This window comes from Phytophthora cinnamomi (genome assembly GCF_018691715.1).
Source record: "Phytophthora cinnamomi strain GKB4 chromosome Unknown Contig14, whole genome shotgun sequence".
Taxonomy (NCBI): Eukaryota; Oomycota; class Peronosporomycetes; order Peronosporales; family Peronosporaceae; genus Phytophthora; species Phytophthora cinnamomi.
This window is the reverse complement of record NW_027150947.1, coordinates 624,727-650,142: the sequence shown is the minus strand read 5'-3', so window position 1 is coordinate 650,142 and position 25,416 is coordinate 624,727. Positions and strand designations below refer to the sequence as shown.

At 54.2% G+C, this 25,416-nt stretch overlaps 6 protein-coding genes across 6 annotated transcripts; 3 read left to right on the top strand and 3 right to left on the bottom strand.

Annotated features, from left to right (window-relative positions):
* Nucleotides 1-2,550: 2,550 nt before the first annotated feature.
* IUM83_01128 (Crinkler (CRN)) lies at nt 2,551-3,153 on the top strand (the record flags this gene model as incomplete). The annotated part of the gene is made up of 2 exons (XM_067924959.1): nt 2,551-2,956; nt 3,035-3,153. The coding sequence occupies 2 exons, from the start codon at nt 2,551-2,553 to the stop codon at nt 3,151-3,153; spliced, it is 525 nt and encodes a 174-aa protein (XP_067797686.1).
* A 5,612-nt stretch (nt 3,154-8,765) lies between these two features.
* On the top strand, nt 8,766-10,202 carry IUM83_01127 (subtilisin serine protease; the record flags this gene model as incomplete). Its single annotated transcript, XM_067924958.1, has 1 exon — nt 8,766-10,202. One exon carries the CDS (start codon nt 8,766-8,768, stop codon nt 10,200-10,202), a length of 1,437 nt encoding a protein of 478 aa, XP_067797683.1.
* Nucleotides 10,203-10,383: 181 nt separating this feature from the next.
* Nucleotides 10,384-12,249, bottom strand: IUM83_01126 (Proton-dependent Oligopeptide Transporter (POT) Family; the record flags this gene model as incomplete). Its single annotated transcript, XM_067924957.1, has 1 exon — nt 10,384-12,249. One exon carries the CDS (start codon nt 12,247-12,249, stop codon nt 10,384-10,386), a length of 1,866 nt encoding a protein of 621 aa, XP_067797554.1.
* A 1,278-nt stretch (nt 12,250-13,527) lies between these two features.
* IUM83_01125 (Proton-dependent Oligopeptide transporter (POT) Family) lies at nt 13,528-15,393 on the bottom strand (the record flags this gene model as incomplete). The annotated part of the gene is made up of 1 exon (XM_067924956.1): nt 13,528-15,393. One exon carries the CDS (start codon nt 15,391-15,393, stop codon nt 13,528-13,530), a length of 1,866 nt encoding a protein of 621 aa, XP_067797685.1.
* Nucleotides 15,394-16,258: 865 nt separating this feature from the next.
* Nucleotides 16,259-17,245, bottom strand: IUM83_01124 (diphthine synthase; the record flags this gene model as incomplete). The annotated part of the gene is made up of 3 exons (XM_067924955.1): nt 16,259-16,288; nt 16,372-17,016; nt 17,108-17,245. The coding sequence occupies 3 exons, from the start codon at nt 17,243-17,245 to the stop codon at nt 16,259-16,261; spliced, it is 813 nt and encodes a 270-aa protein (XP_067797684.1).
* A 2,483-nt stretch (nt 17,246-19,728) lies between these two features.
* On the top strand, nt 19,729-21,576 carry IUM83_01123 (Proton-dependent Oligopeptide transporter (POT) Family; the record flags this gene model as incomplete). The annotated part of the gene is made up of 2 exons (XM_067924954.1): nt 19,729-21,257; nt 21,324-21,576. 2 exons carry the CDS (start codon nt 19,729-19,731, stop codon nt 21,574-21,576), a joined length of 1,782 nt encoding a protein of 593 aa, XP_067797307.1.
* Nucleotides 21,577-25,416: the final 3,840 nt, after the last annotated feature.

The following is a 25,416-nucleotide window of genomic DNA, read 5'->3' as shown; positions in this document are numbered from 1 at the left end:
GAGCTCAGCTGTTGACCAGGCCCTGCCATAGATAATAGCATATTGAGGAGGAACAATATGTTGGAAACAACGCAGTTTTCAGTTGGGACCGTGTCAAACAATACAAGGCGTTTGAATCGTGATTTAACCGCATGAATCGAAAGAGTTGTGTCATGTGCTTCTTTTTAAGCTATTGATCGTTAGAAATGTTTGGAACTAGTGGAGTTACATCGGTCGAAAAAATATTTCAATTTCCGTACCTGGATTTGATATGGGCGTGTTACTGACTCGAGTATATTTAATTCAAGTTACAGTTAATCTTACAACTCCTCATGCACGTTCGCGCACGTATAAGCTGTAGTAATCAGCCGAGTACGCCAGCTACAGACGAGCTAGAGTCAACCTTGTTTATGCCGAAACACGACATCAAAGCGCTAAAGATGGCGCTCAGTGTCGCAAACAAAAGTGTCACCCGCGTAGATATCTCAGCAAGCGTTACTGGAAAGCAAAACCACATATTAGGAATAGGTAAACGCGTATCAGTACGCGAAGCACACGCCAACGAGCGAGACCGCAACGCTTCGATGAGAAGATGAATCACATCAGGGGGATATTCCTGCTGCAGTACCTGGTCAGGAGTCTTGATCTTGTTCTTGGAGTCTGCGATCACGTCTATGATATTGCCAGGAATGGCGACGCATGCTAGTTTCTTGATGATCCTGTCATCCGAGCGCAACTAACTCCTGTTTACACGCGCGTGGTAAAGGTTCAGCTCCTCTTCGTGAAGAATATCCAACGTTCGCTTGATCTTGATGATCACACTCTTGAATGTATCCCAAGTGCGAATGTACACGACGAGAACGCGACCAGAGGCAATGACGACAACCTCCGGACGCCAGAATTTCTCATTTCTGAATTTGCAGCGATCTTCATGCCTGCTGCAAATTCAGAAATGAGAAATTCTAGCGTCCGGAGGTTGTCGGCAGCTCAATTCTCTGTGAGAACAATGGCATGCAGTACGCACCTTTCATGCAGGTATAACAGTGCATCAAAATCTCAGGCCTCGTTCTGCTTAACTCCACAACCTGGAATTTAGAAAATGTCCTTAAATTGCGAGTATTGGGGTTAAAACAAGCTGATACCGCATAGTACTCAAATTTCACACCTTCGTTACCACTAGAAAATCAGTAAAGAAAATAATGAGTCTCTAAATATATTGTGAATACTAGTGAAAACCGTCCACGTACTTATTATTGCGAAGGGTTTGGCAATTTGGAGTTGCCTTCAGCCGATATATTTGACCCGATGTATTGTGCCATTGATTTAGAAACTGTGCGCGGAGAACAATTAGTGATTTAGTTGGCGAATTGCCCGAAGGGCAACGAATTGCCGATGCAAAGCTGTGAGTGGCGGGTGACCCGATGTGGTGGGTCGGCATAGATAGATGGCAGAATAAGTGTAGATTGATATTGGACTGTGCCAGCGGGCCCTCGAGCTGGGATGGCAAAATAAATTAAAAATTTCTTATCACGAATAAAACTAAATAAAAATATTTGTATTTTAGCTTTCTCATAAATACGAATAACACACACTTGGAGTGTGTATGTGAACAAATCACTCATAGTACAAGACCCGCCCTCTATTAGGTGACAGCCAATACACCCCCGCTCCACATTGAACTTGAGACGGCACTAAGACCGCCTCAACGAGACCTGCGAACCAGACCTCCTACGCCAACTGCCCAGCTGATTTTGAGATGAAATGATTAAGGGAGCACTATTCCCACTGTAACAGTTCCATATCCTATAGGGGGGAAATATGTTTTTTGCCAACTAATAATATTTTTATCTAATTATATTTTGATAAAATGCTTCTCTTTTTGCCGTGCGTTGAGAGTGAAGCACAACCACAACCTTCCGTTTTAGCGTATTTCGAACAACTCCAACATTTCAGATTGTTCAGACTGTAGCGTGTCCTTGTCCTTGTTCCAGCCGTGACATGCATCTCCGAACATTCGACGATCATCCAAATTACGCCCTCAATAACAAACATCGATGTCAGCATCTTCGATTCATGATCCGCTGTAGCCGAAGAAGCTGTCTCGTTGCTAAAACTCTTGACAGCAGCATCGACGGGTATCTATCGGTCTTGTACAACATGAGAAATACGACAGAGCGCGCCATACGTTCAACTGGTCAGGTATTCCCAAAATCATGATGTACATACTACAGACGGAGCCTGCTACTACGTGGAGCGTTCCTTTTGTGAGTTTGCGTGCGCATGCAGCATCGTCAATCGATGCATTTGAGCTTATTTCACTTCAACTATCAGTCGTACTTTACTTTACCTAGGTACGCATGTCAAGTTGTGTCAATAGCGGGTTCCTAGATGCCTAGCATTCCTCTACGTCCCTCAAAAACCCCGCCAACTTACAACGGTGATTGATTTTGCAACGCTAGGTTGCTTCGTTAGAATAGTTGAGGGATTCGAAGCACGGGATATTCATCGCCACTTCTAAATTATCCCCGAGACACTCAACAGCATTATTCAAGAACCGACACTATATCCATCATGGGGGAGGTGTTTGAATCGATTGTTGGAACCAGCGTGGTTTTCTGCGAGGAGTTTGGTGCGGAAATGACAGCTCGAGAGTTCGTTGGGTTCGTTCTCGGACTCAACACGTGGCCTAACTGCACAGCAGACGACGTGGCCCTCTTCCTGGCGAAGCAGAACGACAAGTGGCTGGATGTAAGAGACCTCGACTATTGCGATCTGAAAAATTGCTTAGTCCCGGACGGGACCAAGGAGATCATGAACGACGCCAACAGAATGAGTCCTGACCAGCGACTCCACGACTTTGGGTTCCCGACGCCGGAGGAATGCGCTGATATTGGAACTCTCGTTCTCATGCAGGTCCCAGACCATATCGTGCGCGATTACCGCAAGAAAAAGATTGAGACCAGGCGCTATCTATACGGTAGGACCGGCACTTTTGCTTACATTGTATTATGGTTTGTCACTAGTACTGGTACTGACCAGCATGTAATTCCAACAGCCATGGCGAAGGGGGATTCCTCGCTCTGGAAGCGGATCGGCCGCTGGAATTCGCTTCGGAAGACCAAGAAAAAGCTTGGGTTGTGCCCTGGTGTGTATCAAACCAGACAGGACGCCTGACATAAATAATGAAAGCTTCACTTTTTGAATTGATATGTTTCAAAACAATTTTTTTGGATCCAACTTGTCTGCTTCGAAGGCTACTTACCTCGAGGGTTTGACCATCCATACGAGAACCAAGGCGACTTCGATTTCACGCCACACAATGTGTAGTCATCGACTTGGCAGCATTCGTCTTGGTGCCAACTCACAAGTGAGGATTGCACATTTGAACTGGAAGGCTATTGAAGCGTCGCGGGTCGAGGCGAGCTTAGTGATGGAGGCGCTGCAGCGGCTGCAGACGGAGATTAACGCCGTGTTCGACGCCCAACGACGATCGAGCAATGAGAAGCGGTGTGTGGCTCTAGCCACGGATAATTCGACTCCGAAGTGGGCTGAAGTGACGGCGTTGCTGGCGTCGGTAGGTCGCCCCACGATCAAAACGAAGAGTTATGACACTACAAAACAAGGAGCGTCTTCTCTTCAGTCTTCTACCTTGACTATCATGAACGTGATGAGATCGGCGACGATGAACAAAATGACTGCGAGTGAGAGACAAAATCTGCTTCGAGATGCTATGCGCGAGTGGCGATACATTGCCCGTGCGGCGGCTGTCGTAACGAGACTTCATGTTCGAGCCCGAAAACGTCGCGAGCAGCGAGTTACAGCTCTAGTTTTCGATGCGTGGAGACGACTATCCGTTCGTCGATTTTTAGTCAGAGAAGCAGCAAGTTTGGTGGTGAAAAAGACAAAACGGAAGGCATTGTCGTTGGTGTGGAGGAAATGGAGCAGTGAGCACCATCGTATTGCGACGTTGCGGCGGTTCTGTCTGCGAAGACAAGGGAGATTACGCTGTGAAGTTTTCTGTGCATGGGTATTGGCGACTCACCAGCGACTTAGGTACCGAAAGTACAAACAGAAAGCAGCTAGGCAGCTTCTTCGACGGTATTGGCGGTGGCTGCAGGCTGGGATCGAGACGCAGCAGATCATCGGTGAAGAGGTCGATCGATTCGCCCTACGGCGAGTGGTAGAGCTGGCTCACCGTTGCTTTGTATTGTGGGGAGAACATGTTGAACAGTGCAAACGGTGGGATTTCGCTGTTAGGTGGAGCAATCGTCGAATGTTGGGAGATGCATACGACGGCTGGAAAGAGGTTCATAAGATCACAAGGCGTACGCGCCATAGTTTGCAGCTTGCCGTTCGATGTCGGCGTCGCCGCGTACTTCGAGATGTGCTGAAAGTTTGGAGTGATCATGCACGGCATGCGCTACAGAGGAAACGAGCGCTTGTTGCCGTGTTTCACTCGCAGCAGCGACGAGGTGCATTTATCTGCCTTATTCAGCATGCACGATATTATTTGGAGCGGGAGAATTCGCTGGCGATCTGGAAGGTGCGTCGAGCAGTATGGATGTGGCACCATCGTTCGCATCAGCATCGAATGTTACGGCTGCGGGCAGAGTTTCTCCAAGAAAATCACGAGCGATTGGTCCTGCGTCATGCTGCATGGTTCCCATGGAGACACAAATTTATACGTTCAACAGCACTACGCAGCTTTACTACGAAACGTCGAGCTAGACAGCTGAGAAAGACCTGGGTGGACTTTGTTGACGCAATTAATCAACAAGAGCATCAACGATTTATAGTTGAAAGTATTGCTGATACACGCGAGGTGAGCAGGATGCGGCATGTTATCGCTGTGTGGCGAATTCGAGTGAGCTTTGCAAAAAAACGAAAGGAACTAATAGCACAAAGCACCTCGTTTTATAGTCACGGGCTGGCGAGAAAATTCATGGTACTTTGGAAAGAAGGTCATCGAGTTTTGCTGAAGGAAAGGCTGCTCTATTTGATGTCGACCAAGCACCTGGCGAGTAAGGTGATACATCACTGGGCGAAATGGGCTTTCTGGAGCAGAAGAGAGCTGGGGAGTAAGATTGCTGCTGTCAGAGAACAACGACGGCAGCAGCAGATCCAGCAGTGCGTAGAGCATTGGAGACGGTTGGTCCACACTCGACACAAAATCCTTCGTATCAAGTTTCTCAGTGCGTGGAAGCTGGCTGTAGAAGTGCAGCACAGAGATCGCCACGTGATGGTGTTGGGCCAGCTAATTCAGCTTCGCTGGAGTTGGAAGCGCTGGGAGTTGCTAGTCCAACGCCGCCGAGACACACGCACTATTGCCGTCAAAGCGTGGCGATTGCACGAGCAACGTCTACTGAGGTACTCGTTTGTCACTATATGGCTGCACAAAACTCGCGGATACAGATTGGGATCTCGATGTCTGGCAAGATTTAATGAGCGGCGCGTATTAGCCGTTGCTCTTTCACGATGGAAGAAGAACCAGCAGCAATTGCGTGCACTACAGCGTGCAGCTTCGTTCCGTCGCAAGAGTCTCTTAGCATATTACTTGAGGGAACTGTTCGGGCTGACCATAGGCCGCAATCGCAATGCCATTGCGTACGACAGACGCTGTACTCTTAGACGTGCTTGGATTTGTTGGAATCTATATTGTGTGGTGAGGCGGCGGCGACATGAAGCCGATGAGTACTACCGACGGCGCACTAGGCTAAAGGCGGTTCGTTCACTGCACACAGCAGCGGAAAATTCCATAGTGCGGCGCAATCAGCGTCTCGATGCGGTGGCATGGCACGAGGCTGTAGTGATGCAGAAAATCATTTTTGAGTGGTGTGCCGCTGCAAAACATGCTCGAAGTTGTCGGTTCTTAGGACAAGGTCTAGCGTGGCGTACGGTTGGACGGCGCGCGTTTCGTGGGTGGCAAGACGCTTTGGTGGAGCGACAGCTTATGTTCAAGGCTGAACAATTTCGCTCATCGCTCCTTATTACGCGAGCGTGGAATGCCATGTTACTTTTCATAAGACGCCGTCAAGTAGCGCTGGCAATGTGGACCCACACGGCAACACGAATTCGTCTGGCTCACGTATTTACAAGGTGGATATCTTGCGTGGATAGTCGGCGCGGCCAGTACGCCGTTGCCACTGCCATGTATCGAATGCAGCAGTTGCGAACCTGCCAAAAGGTCTTCACCGCCTGGGCTGTCCTAGTCACGACTAGAAGATTGGCATCGCAGCGGGACAAACGCGAGTCACTGCGGTGGAGACAAAGGTGCTGGGCTCACTGGAAGCTGTGGCGGATATCCAGCCGCTGGCGTCGCTCTGGGCAGCTGGTACTGCTCCAAAACGCCTTCTGCGCAGGATTGAAGCGCCATGCCATCCAGCAGCAAGCGTTTCGCGAGATTTGCTTGCGAACGGCGAGGAATCTGTTGCATCGGTCTCTGGCCCACTGGCGCATTGAGCTGTGGCTCGTGCGCAGCCAGAACAAGCTGGCCTTGGAGCTCAAGCGCAACGCACTGTCACACTGGAAGACGTTCGTGACTGCCTGTCGCCAGCAGCGACGCTGGGAGCACTACGTGCAGCAGCTCCACCGCGTGGAAACCCGAGCCAAAGTTGCAGCGTTTGACAAAAAGCGTCGCCGCGGTGGCACGTTTCGCGACACCAGAGCGTTGCAGGCTCAACTTAAGAGAAACCGCGTCCTCATGACTCACGTGCTGCACGCTTGGTATCTCGTTGTGCAGAACCGGCGGCGGCGCTGCTCAAAGTCGCTGTCGAGCGCAAAAAATCCACGCCGACGTGGCAGAACAAAACCGCCTCGATCAGGCTCGAAAGATCAGCAACTAGCGCTGCAATTTTGGGCTCGTAGCGTCTTGCAGCGCTGCTTCTTCACGTGGAGAGAGCAGGCAGTCGATAAGCGGGCAGAGCTAGCGTAACACTTCAACATGAAGTTGCCTTTCGGTGGTCGACACGTATCTAACGGTTATGAACCGTTACAAGACGGTTTAACGGTTCCGCAAAAGACGGTCCGAACCGTGTACCATGAGGGTCAACCTGAACAAATACTATTTTGTCTCTTACGGTATCGCCTGTGCTTGTCAGCCAGTCGATCGTTATTATAGTTCCCGTTCGGCATTGCGCGCGTCCATAGTGTTTGATACATTTGCTATGTTATCAGGCGTGGAGGCTTGTGTTTCGTTATTGTGCATGTTATGATACTGTCGTCGAAAATGATGAGCATGACTTTTTACCGCTTCCTGAGGCGCGCAGCGCGTGGAGGAGCAAAATTCTACATGAGATTGCTGATTCGACACCACCAACTACCACCTTAGCTCACTTACTTGCTGTACGATAGCGTTGCTTTGTATAAGTACACGTAAATCCATGTTTTTTTTTTCTATGATAAACTAGCTGCGTGCGTGTTTGTAGAGCAGAGTTGTGTAGTGCAGTTGTGCTGATATGGGTGCTTGAAAAGCTATTGTAGCTTCCCATCGCTCTTTGTTGGTCGTTCGCAACAAGTCGATGAAATCCATGAACGCAAGACCGCGCTTCTCGATACGAAAGGAGACAACCTCGTGCTGCGATGCGGCGAGCAGATTTTTTGCTGGATCTTCGGTTTCTTGCGGGCATGGGCGGAGAATCGTGGCTGTAGTTGGGCATGTGCGTGGGTTGCTTGGGCCTCATTGCTGAAGCTGGTAAACCGGCGTTGCGTTTCGCCAAGTTTTAAGAGCATCAAGGCGCCGACATTCTGACGCACGTGGGTGAAGGAGACTGGCGCGTTCACCTCAACAAGATGCCAAGACACTACTCGACGTTCCCAGTATGGAACAACAGCTTACGATCAAAAAGTCACGACTTCACGAGTCAACTAGCAATTCGAGTCGAAACTTTCGCCTGGGCTACGGTGAGTGTCGTGCATTGCGCGCAAAAGTTGAGGGGCTCATATCAGTCCACACTCCGACCTTCTGGTGTTAGGAAACGGATTGAGCAGTCAGTGCTGGCTTCACCTGATGACCGAGGAGAACATTCCCAAGAAGAAACGAGCACTTTCACAGCCACAGGCCAATGCGGACATCATCAAATTGCTGAACTCGCTTTGCTTAAACTTCCAGTCCCCTCGCTGTTTTCGGTGAGTTGCTGTGGCGACCGGGCCCAAAGAAGCGCGATGCTATTCAACTGCAGTCTGAATTGTGTTGCCCAGCAGCGTTCGTCACGACAAGTTGCAGTGATGAGAGATCAAATACCTGGCTTCACTTGTTCCGCTCTCGATTTCAGCCTCACAGAAGTATCCCGACGCCTTTGCCGCTAGGATTTTTGACGGAGCCCCAAGTTTATCGTCCGCAGTAGCTATTTCTTTCTTCTACTGACACTGCCAAGCTTTCCCAGCTGAACTGCATTCGTGTGAGATACGGACAGCTCACGACTCGAAAGAATTGCCGATGGGCCTGACAAACTAGCCACTCGAACGATCGACGAACGACGAACGCCCCGTGGAAAAGTACCCGGCGTTTAACAGCATTACCAACCCGCTGGAAACCCTCAGGACCAGCACCACAGACAGAGAAAGCAAGAGGGCGAGACCCACCCTGAACCGATGCAGTGGAATGGGTGACCTCCTGAAGGACTCGCTGATGGCGGTCGAGTCCTACAGCAGCAATTCAACAAGTCCGGCGATCAGTTCATTCCTCAATTCACCTTCCAGGTGTCTAACCAACCAGCTTCCTTCGCTGATCCCTCCAACACTTTCGGCTCAAGGTTCACACTGCGAGTACTCGTCGTCTCAAGAAGATCATGACGCGTCTCGGATTCGTGCCCCTCTTGCTGGGGCTCTCCATGCTCATGCTCGTCGTATCAGGCGCCCCGAACGGCCTTGTAAATGATATACTGGGCTCGGTGACAACGTCATTGGTGAATGTCGTGGGCAATCTCCCGTACAACCCGAACCGGATCATCATCTGCATGAGCAACGACACCTCGGCAGTTATCCGCGCTGCCGCAAACAACAGCACGACGATGTGGACGGAAGATCAGCGAATTGAAAACATCCAAAACATCGTCGCTGCGCTCCAGCTGCACGCGGAAATCACTCAAGGCCCGGTGATTAAACTACTGGTGTTGGTCGGGGTGCAGTTCGTGGTCAATTGGATCGACAACACGATTGTGGCGATCAACTGTCCGGTTGCCCTTGTCCAGCAGATTCTCAGTCTGTCGATCGTGGCCAGGATCATCTTCGACGTCGTCATTACCATTGGACCTCCTACGCCGGCCGCGGACTCCACTGGCAACACGTCTACGGCTGGTTGGGGTGCCTCGAAGATCCAAGCGACGGATGTCTGGGCGTCAGGCTACACCGGCCAGAATGTGGTGGTAGGAACGATTGATACGGGAGTGCGCAGCACGCACGAGACGCTGAGGAATAACTGGGTTGGAGCGTACGGCTGGTACGACCCGGATCAGAATACCGCGACGCCATGGGATGCTAATGGCCATGGCACCCACACAGCGGCCACGATCGCAGGAAGTCTCGGCGTGGGGATTGCCCCGGGGGTCAAGTGGATGTCGTGCAAGGGCTGCGGAGCGTCGACGTGCACGTTGTCGTTTTTAACAGCTTGCGCGCAGTTCATGTTGTGTCCGACTGACACGAACGGCAACAACTGCAACGCCGCGAAAGCACCGCACATTGTGAGCAACAGTTGGGGTGCAGGCCAAGGCATGACATACTTCCAGTCAGCCTTGGATGCTTGGTACGCGGCTCGAATCCTTCCTGTCTTCGCGGCAGGCAACTCCGGTTCCAGCGGCTGCAGCACCGTCGTATCCCCGGGTGACGCGGCCAGGGCCTACGCTGTCGGAGCCACCGACTCGAACGACGCTCTTGGTCCGTTCAGTAGCCTCGGCCCCTCTGTCAATGGGCTCGTCAAGCCCGACTTCTCTGGCCCTGGTGTGAACATCCGCTCTGCCTGGTTCAACAACGACACTGACTACCTGACGCTGTCCGGAACGAGTATGGCTGCTCCGCACCTCGCCGGCACGATCGCATTGGCTCTGAGTGCGCGACCCGGCTTCTGCTTCGATAGTATGAAGAGCGTGTTGTCGGGCTCAATGTATCAGACACTTCCCAATGCTGCCACGACCTGCGGCGGAACGGGGAACTCGGTCTTCCCGAACAACCAGTACGGCTACGGCCGCCTCAACGCCCCGAACGTCGTGAACGCAGCCCTTGCGTACTAGGAAGGCTTCAATGCTTCCTATCCATCCAGACTGGATTCGAGCCTGCAACTTCATTTTGTGAGTTCACGTAGTACGTTTGTAGCATCACGGATCGATGTGTTTGAAATACATTGCGCTTGACTTACAACATCTGCACTACACTGCTAGTTTCCTGAACCTGGTATAGTATCATAGCGATGTTCTACTTGGTCGTGGCGACACTCTGGCGAGAGCTCACTGACAGTTTCTCGTCCAAGAGACCGGGGACTTCGTTGCCCATAGTGTCTAGTACCGGCGAAGAAGACATGCCCATGTTCATCCTCCTCATCACCACCACGAAGCACACAAAGTTAATTGTGCTAACCGCGCCCATGGTGAAGAACATATTCTCGAGGTGGTCCTCGTTCAAGTTGTCCGACGGGAGCGACTTGGAGAACATGATGGTGAAGACCGAGGTCAGGATGCTGCCCATGGAGCTCATGAACAGGATGACGGCCTGGGCCATGGACTTGAGCGACATGGGCACCGATGAGTACACGAGGTCGTACGAGGTTACGTTGATCAGACACTCTGCCAAGCCGATGAAGACGTAGTTCGGGACCGCAGCACCCCACGAAATATTATTCATTGGCTGCGAGCTGCCTCCATCCAGGATCGGGTTGCCGTTCTCGTCCTGCAGGGCACCGGCATTGCGACGGATAACCTCGAAGATACCAGCCCAAAAAATACCGACGATGGCGATGGCGAGACCCACTGCGGCCTTGCCGAACTGACTGGGAGACTTACCAGCCCACTTGGTGTACATTGGGTAGACGATCGAATCTAGGACGGGGATGCAGATAACGATCACGATCGGATCAAAGACGCCCAACATGGCACCAGGGATCTGAGAGCTGTCCGGGTCGCTCGTGTCCAGACGCAGGTCGCACTGCTGCGTGATCGACTGGAAGTTGGCGTCCGTTTGGTCGTAGGCGCAGTTCCAGATGATCGTGAATGCCGAGTAAGGCAGCACGCGCACCAATTTCTTGTAGCCCTCGACTCGCTCGTCGTCGAAAGACCCGCCTTGGCTGACCTTGGACGAATCCAGGAACGACTGATTCTGTCCGATGTAGACCCAACACACGACTCCTGCCAGCACCAGCACCGCAGCCACGTACGATAAAATGTTGCCGATATCTCCATGCGACGCAGAGAAGGCAGCAGCGACGTTGACAACCAACGCTCCCAAAAAGCTGCACATACTGAGAAGAAGAATTAGGCCCTTGCGAGTTTCGTGGGCGTTTGCCCAGACGAGTCGGCAAAGCATCGAGATGGAGCGGTCGTTCGGCGGCTGGAACACGTAGCGAGGGTATCCAATGCAAAGCATGACGACGGCGAATGCCATCACGCAGGCACAGATCATGTACGTGGCGAAGTAGCCATACTCGGCGGGGATTTGGGCCGAACCATCCACACAAAGAATGGATAAATAGCCGTAGGAGACGCCAGAACCGACATTGATGCAGAAGTAGAAGTACGAGAAGTACGTTTCCTTCTGGTGGACCTCGCTGGGGTCGTGCGGGTTGAACTGATCGGCACCGAGCGTGATCACACTAGACTTGATACAGCCTGTACCGATGCCGATACCGACGAACAGGCCGATGATGAAGATCGGGTTCACGACGGCCGAGTTGTTCATGATCGAGGGGTAAGCGGCGATAGCGACGAGGAAGTCACCGACGCAGTACCAAATGCCAAACGTCAGGATGGTGCGGAAGCGTCCCCACCGCTCATCGGCCAGGTAAGCGCCGAATAACGGGGTCAGGTAGCAGATGGACGTCCAGGTACTTTTCAGTGCACTAGCGGAGACCAGGCTCCAGCCAATTTTTTGCATGAAGTTCTTGAGGCCTTGGTTAATGCCGAAATAGCTGAGGCGCTCGGCCAGCTCCATCATGAGGATGAAGATGCAGACTTGGAACAGGATGCTCTTGTACTTGCGCGGGCGAGCATCCCACATTGTCTGGACAGACTCGTAGGGCACGGCGGGGGAGCCCACAGGAGACTTGAGGGGGGCTGACGTGGCTCCCATGCCTCTTCTGCTTGAATTGGTCTTGTCGAAGTCGAAGTGAGCGCTGGAAGTCGAATTGAGGAATGAACGAGCCTTTCGAACTCACAGGCATCGGGTTTCTGATGTTGCAGTGCCTTTATCCCCGCGCGGCGCAGAGGGACTTGTCTGCGTGCAATGGTCACGACGGTCAGTCAGGCGTTGAACCTGTTCATTTTGTTGCGTATCCAAGCAGAGCTCAAATGCTGATTCAAGAGCTGTAATAAATGTCTGGTACCGTACCTCGATATTGTAAGGCATGAATGCGTATGTAATATTCGATACACCTGTAACAGTGGATTTATTATAATGAATTACCACAGGTTTTGCTAGTGCACATCTCCATGTAGACGAAAAGAGACGGGGCGCAAAACCTGCAGACGAATGCACAGTTGGCATTCAGCTCCAACACCGGACAGTCGGCAACTTTGCCATCACCGTCAAAGTGAGGAGAGGCATCGAGCCATTTAAGCGGATGACTTCGTCTTAGATACCCAAGGAACTAACAATCCAAAAGCATCGTTCAAGAGAAGAGAAATGTTAAAAATTTTCGACGAAAACGTGACATTTTAATTAACGCGCGGTGAATGCGATTCAATACCATCTCTGTGCATTGTGTTTGCTAGTGCTCTAGTCCTCGCATAAACTGTTTGCATTGTAGTCGTATGGACCGTCGGGCTGGACGTGCAGCGGAATCAGCACCTTTTGGAGTACTCCGTGATAGAGTTGATCCGGACTCCAGCGCGCTGCTTGATTCATTCAACTGCCACGTTTGCACCCGTCTAGCGGAGACAACCGCGAGATTAAAATCGGAAAACACGGGCCGCGCGAAAATTCTTCTGGTGGCTGTTTAATCACGAACAGACCTGAATCACGTCAGCGCTTGCCTTAACGAGCTTCTCTCTGCGCTATGTGCTAACAACCCTTGATAGTCCGCAGCAAACTGCGACTGTCCGCTACTCAATGCGAGTTTTCGGTTCTCCAACACGTTTTGTCTCGCTCTGTAGGGTCTAGTATCGTTGAAGAAATCATGTCATTGCAGAAGCGGCTCGAATTGGGAGAACGCAAAGTTTATGTAGTGCGAGCTAAAGTGGAATGGTCCAGCTGCCATTGCCTGGCTCTTTGATGCAGACACTTCGTTTTCGAAGCTGACACAGTGATCCTGATCATGCCGGGTGTTGCAACAACGGCACATGAAACTCAAATGAACATACTTCCGTGTTTGATAAACGCCCGATACTGTTTCCAGCCAGACTTCTACTCTTACTTGGTGGCCGCGACACTCTGGCGTGAGCTCACCGACAGCTTCTCGTCCAGGAGATTCTGTACCTCGTTGCCGAGGTGATCGAGTTCAGGCGAAGTGGACATGCCCATGTTCATCTTCTTCATGACGATAACGAAGAAGACGAAATTGATGACGCTGACCGCGCCCACCGTGAAGAACATGTTCTCGAGGTGGTCCTCGTTCAGGTTGTCCGACGGGAGCGACTTGGAGAACATGATGGTGAAGACCGAGGTCAGGATGCTGCCCATGGAGCTCATGAACAGGATGACGGCCTGGGCCATGGACTTGAGCGACATGGGCACCGACGAGTACACGAGATCATACGCCGTGACGTTGATCAGACACTCAGCCAACCCGATGAAGACATAGTTGGGGATGGCGGCGGCCCACGAAATGTTATTCATTGGTTGGTCACTGCCTCCATCCAGGATCGGGTTGCCGTTTTCGTCCTGCAGGGCGCCGGCGTTACGGCGGATGACCTCAAAAATGCCGGCCCAGAAGATGCCGACGACAGCGATGACGAGGCCAGTTGCAGACTTGCCAAACTGGCTGGGGGACTTGCCGGCCCACTTGGTGTACATCGGGTAGATGATTGAATCTAGGATCGGAATGACGATAACAATCACAATGGGGTCGAACACACCGAGCATGGCGCCGGGGATCTGCGAGCTGTTTGGGTCACTCGTGTCCAGACGCAGGTCGCACTGCTGCGTGATCGACTGGAAGTTGGCGTCTGTTTGGTCGTAGGCGCACTGCCAAATAATGGTGAACGCGGCGTACGGAAGCACACGAACCAGTTTCTTGTATCCCTCGACACGCTCATCGTCAAAGGCACCACCCATGCTGCTCTTGGACACGTCCAGGAAGGACTGGTCCTGACCGGCGTACACCCAGCCCACAATACCGGCGAGCACCAACACCGCTGCCACGTAGGACAAAATGTTGCCGATATCACCGTGCGATGCGGTGAACGCAGCGACCACGTTAACAATCAGAGCAGTCAAGAAGCTCAACGTGGCGGACACGAGGATGAAGCCGTTGCGGGTCTGCTTGGCGTTCGCCCAGCCGAGCTTGCACATCATCGAGATCGAGCGGTCGTTCGGCGGCATGAAGACGTAGCGAGGGTAGCCCACGCACAGCATCGCGATGGCGAACAGCATCACCACGGCGCAGATCATGTACGTGGCGAAGTAGCCGTACTCGGCGGGGATCTGGGCCGAGCCATCCACGCACAGGATCGACAGGTAGCCGTACGAAAATCCGGAGCCGAGATTGATGCAGAAGTAGAAGTACGAGAAGAATGTCTCCTTCTGGTGGACTTCACTGGGGTCGTGCGGGTCGAACTGGTCCGCACCGAGCGTGATCACGTTGGACTTGATGCAACCGGTACCAACACCAATGCCGACGAATAGTCCGATGACGAAGATCGGATTGACGACCGCAGAGTTACTCATAATCGAGGGGTAAGCGGCGATAGCGACGAGGAAGTCACCGACGCAGTACCAGATGCCGAACGTCAGGATGGTTCGGAAGCGACCCCACCGCTCATCAGCCAGGTAGGCGCCGAATAACGGGGTCAAGTAGCAGATGGACGTCCAGGTACTCTTCAGTGCGCTGGCAGACACGAGGCTCCAGCCGATTTCTTGCATGAAGTTCTTGAGCCCCTGACTGATACCGTAGTAGCTGAGACGCTCGGCCAGCTCCATCATAAGGATGAAGAGACAGACTTGGAACAGAACGCTCTTGTACTTGCGTGGGCGCGCCTCCCACACGGTCTGGACGGTCTCGTAGGGCACGGCGGGGGAGCCCATGGGTGACTTGATGGGGGCACCAGCAACTCCCATGGCGTTCTCAGGTTCCTTGTAGAAGTGCGCGCTGGAGATCCGATTGAGAAATGAATGACCATTTCGACTGGGAGCGCGCTGGTGCTGTCGCCGGGCTCAGCACCTGCGAAAACGCGTTGCATAGTAGCCTCTGGGTGAAGACGAAGACGAGAGAATAGACAATCAAGATTTGCAAAAACTAGTCGTGCGCCGATCACGAAAACAAACGGTGTCACGCAACAAGAGTTTGTTGACAGGACGCCGTGGAGGGCGTTGGTTTGTTCACGGTGCCGGCGCCACAAGCATATTCCGACAGAACGCAAAGTGCACTCCTGGGAAATGCAGCATTAGCTTCGTACCCCAAGGAGGCGCAATCGACTTGATCGCTAGCAGCGAAGGAAGGGCATGAGGTAACTGCGTTTGTGTTTTGGTGTGCGCCTTCTCATGAGCCTCCAAGTTTTGAAACCACACCACCTTGCTGTAGTGATAGATAGTTGGTGTTGATGTGCAATTGAGCTTGGGGGTACATGTAAGGCTTTTGTTGCACGATGGCTTACAGCTTCAGAAGCAGCGTTAGTGAAGTGTCGGTGAAATGCGCTCTAGACTTGTTTCGCAATGAATTCGTCTACAGATTCGTTCACAGATTTTGCGCATCCCCCGATAACGAACGAAAGTGTAGACGAATTTGGCGGATGGGATGTATGGAGATGGGCAATGCTCCGCGAAGCACTGCTTGGCGGCACTACTTGCACTGATCTCAAGCAGTAGGAAGGAAACGCAGCAGACCCAGCGTCTAAGCAAGCGGTGATGGCTGTGTGTAATCAACCGAAAGAATGGAACACAAAATGCAATCTTTTTCCTATTCCTCGCCGACGCCTCCTTCGCTCTATTTCTTAACGTAGAACTGCTTGAGCATCTGCAGACACAAATAATTCCACACAAGTTCCGTCAGAAGCACAGCGTCATACTCAGGTTCCCCCATTGACCACTGCCACTCACCTCCTCCTCAAGCGGGTGGACCTCTCCAGTGATCGCGAGGCAGTGCAGCGGTGCACCGAAGTCGGCGGTCAGCAGCTCCTCCATGGTTCCGGCGATGATGGTCTGGTCCTTCTGGCCGAGGCGCGCCATGCCCACGCAGATGGTGTCCTTGGAGTAGGCCCCCTCCTGGCGCTTCTCCTCGATCTCGATGAGCTGCTCGATGGCCTGGTTCACCGTCATGAAGCGGGGCGGCAGGAACACGGTGCGGCCGCGGCACATGGCCTCGAAGTCGGGCTCCTTGACCTTGATGTCCAGCAGGCACAGCGTGTGCATGCCGCCGCGGCGGTTGTACTGGATCTTCTCGTAGAAGCTGTCGGGGCGCCACTCGTCGCGGAAGAACGGGATGGACACGGTCTGGCCGAACGAGTAGAGCTGCAGGCCGCAGGCGCCGGCCGCGCCCATGACCGACGCGTTGTGGATCACCTCCACCTTGATGTCCAGCTCCTGCGCGCGCAGGATCAGGTCCGAGTGGGTCGTGGCGCACAGCGGGTCGCCCACCACGAGGAACGCGACGTCGTCGTCCTTGGCGTCGGCGAAGATCTGGTCGGCGCCGGTCTCGACGCAGTCGCGGTCGGCCAGGATCACCTCGCGGCCGTAGAATTCTCCCTATTAGGGGGTAGAACCACGTAGAACGGGGCGGGTGTTGAGTAGCTAGATATTGGTAGAGTAACTTTTTTTTCATGGCGAGTGCACGCACCAGCTTGTCCAGCTCCACACCCAGCACCGACGTGTAGTTCTCCAGGAAGACCTTCTTGGCCTTCTTGATGGCGTTCAGGCCGCGCAGCGTCACGTCCTGCTCGTCGCCGAGGCCCAGCCCAACCACGTAGAGCACCATCGCTTTAGTTCACTTCTCGCTGCCAATCAATCGGAAAATGGCCGTTACAGGGCTGTGTGGCGCACATGAATGATGGGGTTAGGTGCACGCGGTATTGAGATTTTCACGTTTGGGTCAAGACTTCGTGAACTCCTTGTTGGTTGTTGACTGGCTGACTGGGGGTATGGAGTTCGAGGCGTGAGGGGGGACTTGACCGAGCATTGCAGAGATGGCCGCTGGGATCTTCATGGCGATACAGCCCAAGTTGGGCTGCCCAACGCACCAAAAGTCACGATAGATCTCGTGAATGTTGGGTTACGTTTGGGTTACGCGTGACGTGAAGCGCGTCACCCAACCTGGGTACTGACTTTTGGGGAGCGTACAAGGGATACGAGCTATGGACGAGTGCTGGAGCATTCCAGTGCGCGCCTGGTGTCCAATTGAAATGGTCACTACAGGCAACTTGAACGCGCAATGCCCACAGCCTCGATCGCTAGCGTGTGTAGCTGTTGGTTCCGACGTGCAGCGCCCATTTTGGCGTGTACAAGTTCTTCCGGCCACCGTTTAGCGTCGCTGACTGGGAGCAAGAGAAGAGCGCTGCACGTTTCCCTGCGCCGGTGACTTACGGCGCATAGCGCTGCCTGCGATCCGTATCTCTCGAGGGTTCCGATCCACGGTGGATCATCCACCGCGCATGTTGCAGCGCGAAAAGCTCAACAAGCAGCGCTTGCCTGCTCGACGGCTCCGTCGGACGGACACTACGGCCTTGTCCCGCACTCAGTAGACGAGCGCGCGTTGTCCCGCGTTAACGCAGCGCGGTGTATGTCGGCCAACTCCATCGCTGAGCAACCTCAGCGGCGTACGATCTGCCGGAGCTGCTCGCGTTGGTCACAGGCAGGATAAGCAAGCCAGACCTCAGTGGATGCATGTCTGTGGTGCGCTGGCGGGCGACGAAAGTCTCCCCCGTTGAATCAGAACGCAACGCTGCTTCTTCTCGGGAGAAACTTCGCCAGGGTCTGGCCCAGGCCCGAGCAGAGTGCATTCAATTCCACGAATCGAAGTGGATCCTGTCGGGTGCGCAACGTTAGAGACTGCGACCGCAATGTTAGACCTGCAAGGTCGCTCTGCCCACTTTTATTTTTTTTTCAAGCGGTGCTGCGCTTCGAACGAAGTTGTGCGATCACCCCGCCCCCGACGGTGGCACGCAAACATACAAATACTGTAGTGGAAGGCGCCACCGGCTCAGGCTGAGCCGGCGCATGCTGAGCCGGTGGCAAATGGAGACGAAAGTGCTGCAGCAAAGCGCTTTGGGTGCCGAGTTCATCGACGCTTGGTGATCCCGTGCCCGCTCTCTTGCTCCTCCCCTTGACATGCTTGTCAAATCCGAAAAGAGCGGGACCGACGGAAGACGCCAATGGCAACGCCGACTCGCTGCTTGTCATCGCCCGCGAAGATCCTGCTCATCGGCCCGCGGCACCGCTCTTTGCAGACGCCCGCGGGCCGCAGAGCTTGCTCATGGCAGTGCATGCACGCGCGCCGTTCCCTATGCGAGACCCGCATTGCGAGCCGGCGTGGCGAGCCGCATTGCTCCGCCGACATATCGGCGCGTCGCTGCATCGCCAATGGCGGCGTTATCCATTTAACACAGCGTTGCTGGCCGCGGCCTGCCATCGCAGTTAGAGATTCCAGAGAGCACTGCACTCTCAGAGTAGAAGCTGCTGCACGCAGGGTTGCAGCCGCCTCCAGGACTGCCTTCGCCAGCATCGATAGCGTTGGCGAGTGCAGTGCACGTACGTAGAGAGGTTTGGAGGTGAAGTTAAAGAGCTCGTCGCGACTCCTTCGCCACGGGATGTCGTGACACCGATTAACCCGAACACGCTCGGGACAACGACGCTACGCCCCACGTTTGCACGCACCGCCTTCGCGGCCATGATAGGCGGCGTTGGGACTGCAGTGGCCGAACGCGGTGGCTCGTGGTCTCGCGACTCGCGAGTCGCAAGACCATGAGCCCCTCCAGCGATCCCGCCGATGGAGGCCGCAACCGAAGTAAGCCAGCGCCGCATCTCAGCTGCGGCGCAGCTTCGAAACAGAGGAACCGAATGCCTCCCGACACTGTGGGCCGGCTGCAGTAGCAGGTAAGCACGCCGCTGATACTCTCGATCGGCAGCACTCCTCGTCAACAGACTCCGCGTCGCGCGTAACGCTCGATTCAAGTCAAAAGCATCGACGCCACTTCAGTCGCGCCCGCTCATCTCCGTACAAGGAGATGTGCACCTCGTTGCCGTCCTGCGCCTGCAAGTGCAGTCGCCGCTTCTCCTGCATCCGTCTGCAGGTCTCGGCACCTCCCCATCACCTCGAGGCCGAAATGCCCGCGCCTCGCTCACACTCGCTCACACCGACGTGGCCACCTCCCTCTCGAGCCCTCCCGGTGGATTGACATTCAGCAGCTCATTTCCCAATTTCGCTTCCGCTGCGCAGTGCCCCGCACGACCCAGACAACCGCCATGGGCGTCGCCATCAAGTCGCCCATGGGCTCCCCCGCCGTGCCCTACGAGACCGTCCAGACTGTGTGGGAGGCGCGTCCTCGCAAGTACAAGAGCATCCTGTTCGAGGTCTGCCTCTTCATCCTCATGATGGAGCTGGCCGAGCGTCTCAGCTACTACGGCATCAACCAGGGCCTTAAAAACTTCATGCAGGAGATCGGCTGGAGCCTGGTCTCCGCTAGTGCCCTCAAGAGTACTTGGACGTCCATCTGCTACCTGACCCCGTTGTTCGGCGCCTATATGGCCGACGAGCGGTGGGGTCGCTTCCGCACCATCCTGACGTTCGGCATCTGGTACTGCGTCGGCGACTTCCTCGTCGCTATCGCCGCCTACCCGACGATCATGACCAACTCGGCTGCCGTGAACCCGATCTTCGTCATCGGTCTGTTCATTGGTATTGGAGTGGGTACCGGTTGCATCAAGTCCAACGTGATCACGCTCGGTGCCGACCAGTTCGACCCGCACGACCCCAGCGAAGTCCACCAGAAGGAGACGTACTTCTCGTACTTTTATTTCTGCATCAACGTCGGTGCTGGCTTCTCGTACGGCTACCTGTCGGTGCTGTGCGTGGATGGCTCGGCCCAGATCCCCGCCGAGTACGGCTACTTCGCCACGTACATGATCTGCGCCGTGGTGATGCTGTTCGCCATCGCGATGCTGTGCGTGGGCTACCCTCGCTACGTCTTCATGCCGCCGAACGACCGCTCGATCTCGATGATGTGCAAGCTCGGCTGGGCGAACGCCAAGCAGACCCGCAGCGGCTTCATCCTCGTGTCCGCCACGTTGAGCTTCTTGGCTGCGCTGGTCGTTAACGTGATCTCCGCCTTCACTGTCGACAAGGGAAACACGGGAAACATCCTTTCGTACGTCGCCGCTGTGTTGGTGCTCGCCGGTATTGTGGGCTGGGTGTACGCCGGTCAGGACCAGTCCTTCCTGGACGTGTCCAAGAGCAGCTTGGGCGGTACTTTTGACGACGAGCGCGTTGAGGGATACAAGAAACTGGTTCGCGTGCTTCCGTACGCCGCGTTCACCATTATCTGGCAGTGCGCCTACGACCAAACGGACGCCAACTTCCAGTCGATCACGCAGCAATGCGACCTGCGTCTGAACACGAGTGACCCAAACAGCTCGCAGATCCCAGGCGCCATGCTCGGTGTGTTCGACCCCATTGTGATTGTCATCTGCATCCCGATCCTCGACTCCTTCGTCTACCCGATGTACACCAAGTGGGCCGGCAAGTCCCCCAGCCAGTTCGGCAAGTCTGCAACTGGCCTCGTCATCGCTGTCGTCGGCATCTTCTGGGCCGGCATTTTTGAGGTCATCCGCCGTAACGCCGGTGCCCTGAAGGACGAGAACGGAGACCCGATCCTGGACGGTGGCAGCTCGGAGCCCATGAACAACATTTCGTGGGCCGCCGCCATCCCCAACTACGTTTTCATCGCTCTCGCTGAGTGTCTGATCAACGTGACGTCCTACGATCTCGTGTACTCGTCGGTGCCCTTGTCGCTCAAGTCCATGGCGCAGGCCGTCATCCTGTTCATGAGCTCTATGGGCAGCATCCTGACCTCGGTCTTCACCATCATGTTCTCCAAGTCGCTCCCGTCAGACAACCTGAACGAGGACCACCTCGAGAACATGTTCTTCACGGTGGGCGCGGTCAGCGTCATCAACTTCGTCTTCTTCATTATCATCATGCGCAAGATGAACATGGGCATGTCATCCTCGCCCGAACTCGACCACCTTGGCAACGAAATCATGGACGAGAAGGTTTCGGTGAGCTCACGCCAGAGTTACTCCAACGTCAAGTAAGTAGCAGGTCTTTAATCTTTAGTAGTTCATTCACGGCAGGTAGCTACCGGTAGGAAAGAGAACAGCGAGTGTCATGGTAGCAAGTGACACGAATGATAACTAGCAACGTACGCAAACTTTGTCCCACTTGAGAGGCCGTTTACTTCGAAGTACGGTGGTCAGGGATGCGCAGTAACGCAGACATCATACATTGGTCAAGTTATTACTTGTACTATCAAATAATATCAGTTCAAATCTGTCGATATTATAAATAATAGCAATGTATTCCATTTATATACACTATCTATTGCCGTTACTACGAGCCCCTGATGGTACGTAGTTTAGAAATTGAACAGTTCTGCAAACAGAAATCTCGTACAAGAACGAACATGTACATGTATGCATCGTTAATGACTGGCTACCTACCATCCTCAACCAGCTCTCCTTGTGATCGACATGCAAAAGAAGCAGGGTTCAGACGACCCCGCAGCCTAAGTACAATCGCCAAAGCTTGACACCAGGCGAGACTTCATAACAGCCACAACAACCACTGCCGGCACTTCTTCGAGTGAAGCTACTTCGAGCTGGCCACACAACCGTACACACCCGTGTCCAACTTCGAGCAGTACGCTCCAGCGGGACAGTCACCGTTGCTCACCTGGGCGACGCACACGTTGTCCGAGTCGATGCAGCCGTCGTGGTCCCAGCCGACAACACCGATTGTCTGCTCGCTGCCGCTGCAGCCTTCCCACGGGGTCGATTCCTCGGCGCCGTCCTTGCATCCGTACACACCCGTGTCGAGCCACTCGCAGTGGGCACCACTGGGGCAGTTGCCGTACGTGTTGGCCACGCACACGTTACCGGTGGCCACACATCCGTCCGAGCTCCAGCCAGCGACACCAATGCTCTGCTGGCCGCTGGGGCACGACACCTTCTGGTTCGTCTTCTTCTGGTGCTTCTTCGAGCTGGCCACGCAGCCGTACACACCCGTGTCCAACTTCGAGCAGTACGCTCCAGCGGGACAGTCACCGTTGCTCACCTGGGCGACGCACACGTTGTCCGAGTCGATGCAGCCGTCGTGGTCCCAGCCGACAACACCGATTGTCTGCTCGCTGCCGCTGCAGCCTTCCCACGGGGTCGATTCCTCGGCGCCGTCCTTGCATCCGTACACACCCGTATCGAGCCACTCGCAGTGGGCACCACTGGGGCAGTTGCCGTACGTGTTGGCCACGCACACGTTACCGGTGGCCACACATCCGTCCGAGCTCCAACCAGCGACACCAATGCTCTGCTGGCCGCTGGGGCACGACACCTTCTGGTTCGTCTTCTTCTGGTGCTTCTTCGAGCTGGCCACGCAGCCGTACACACCCGTGTCCAACTTCGAGCAGTACGCTCCAGCGGGACAGTCACCGTTGCTCACCTGGGCGACGCACACGTTGTCCGAGTCGATGCAGCCGTCGTGGTCCCAGCCGACAACACCGATTGTCTGCTCGCTGCCGCTGCAGCCTTCCCACGGGGTCGATTCCTCGGCGCCGTCCTTGCATCCGTACACACCCGTGTCGAGCCACTCGCAGTGGGCACCACTGGGGCAGTCGCCGTACGTGTTGGCCACGCACACGTTGCCGGTGGCCACGCATCCGTCCGAGCTCCAGCCAGCGACACCAATGCTCTGCTGGCCTGCACCGCAGCTCGTTTTCGTGTGGACCCGGACACGAAGGCTTGACCCGGAGACGGCGGGAGTTGTCACCGCCAGCCCCAGCGAGACGGTGGCGAGCAGGAGCTTCGCCGGCAGCATCTTGACGCGACTTGGTCACTTGGTCGACTTGACTTGAAGGCGCCGGAGCAAATTGGGGAATGACTGCAACGGCGGCAAAGCGAAGCGAAGGGCCCTGGACAAGATGCTGGGCGGGGAGCAGAGGGATGGATATCCCTCGAATCGAGTGGCCGTCGCGCCTCGACTCGTGGATCTCCTTGCGCCTCTTCCTGTCGGCCTTGCGACTCTTTGAAAAGATTCCTCCCGCGGCATGGAGTTGAGTGGAGTGGCCTTGGCCTGAGTTGAACCCAAGCGGTTCAAGTCAAGGCTTGACTCAAGCAGCGGTGCAGTCTGCACCCTTCCTGCATCGCGCACGATTAATCTCGCTTCAGTTGAGTTGAGCGCAATCCGCAGGTTGAAGCGATCGCCTAGCCGACTAATGTTTAATTTTGAGCGGCTTAGGCTACCAGTGAACCACTGGCAGCGATACGATATCACTGTGATACCCCCCCCCCCCCAATTGATATCATTGATATCAGATCCCATTGCTTCCCGTATAGTGATGGAAATTGTACCCTTCCCTCAAATATACTGCAGTAAGTGCCCCACACCCTATAGCTCCGGACCACGAACAGTCCCTTCCAAATTGGAAGTTCCAATAAAAAATGTATGTATATACTAGTAGTAGAATTTAAACAAGTGAATGTGTTCGGTGAGTTGGCGAGAATGAGGGTGGGGAGGTCGATCGCCTAACTAACTCAGGGCAGATCGAACGTCACCGGTCGCGCTCGATTTGACGCAGTGCTCGCGTCACAAGTCTAAACAAATTTTGCTGTGACCCCTGGAGAACGGAAGGGTCGGAGACTCGGGCGGGAGGCCTAAGATTATTCGCAAGCAAAAGAACTACGAGCTCGGGCACCGCGACAGCACGTGGTAGCTAAAGAGAAAACGGACAAAACGATGATTCACCAACACAGAAACTGGTGGTCTTCGAAGACGTTGTCGCGACAACGTACAGAGGTAGTGCTCGAATGTGGCTCAAGAGGCGCAGTACAGCATAGTGTAATATAGGTGGTCCGGAACTGTGCGAAAAAAAATAGTTATGGATTTGATCAGCAAGTTTTGTGCTCTTATGTTAGCGCAATGAAGCCTACGGAGATACCGTTATGATTACTTATGTTGCTCTAACGTTGCGCGCAGCTCTTGGTTAGTAGAGATAAAATATTTTTATTTGTCACCAGAACAAAACTTAGTACTATTGTAGTACTAACACACCCAAATCGCTAGTACTATCGAACCCTGAACAGTAGTGGCATGGAAGCTATGCTTAGTACTAAAAGAAGTATTAAACCATTAGTACTACCCGTACTAACGTGGCGAATGCTATCGAACCCTCATGTTGAAGCTGCAATAGAAGATGAAGGCCAAGGCCTGAGCCCTTCGAGCCGTGGCTGCTGCGCCAGCTCACGGCCCGGCGCGAGTTGGTCAATTGGTACGTGCTCTCGCGCTGCCCCAGCGTCTACGGGCTGTTGCAGCGGAACTTGGAGTGCGTGTGCTGAGACCAAGTCGTGCTCTGCACCGAGCTCGAGGATAAGGTTGTGGCCCACCTGACGCTCACCACAAACTAGTCAGTCGCTACAGAGAGACGTTGTCCTTCCTACTGCGCCCCACCCGCAGTGCCTGGACGGAGATCGTAGGGCGCGATTGGGCTCAACCCCTGATGGACGCGACCCCGCAGTGCGTGGATTGGTCCGTGCTGTCCGACCGCGAGTATGCCTTCGAGCTACTAGTCAAGAAGCACCTGGACAGAGCAGATTGGCGCAAACTATCGAGCCACGACTGGGCCCTAGACGCGCTCATGGCCCACCCGGGACGAAGTCTCGTGGGACGTGGTGTCGAGGGAGGCCTGGGCCGTGATTGCTCGGCAGCCTTGGGATCGGAAGCTGACGGAGCTATGCCCCGATGTTGTCGACTGGAAAGCGTTCCAAAGGTTTTTGTAGGCTTTTAAGTACTTGAAGGAGCGACTGGACCAAGTGGATTGGCTCTCACTGTCCTCGAAACGGTGGGCAGGCTCCATGCTCCGCGAATATCCGGACCGAGTCGTCTTG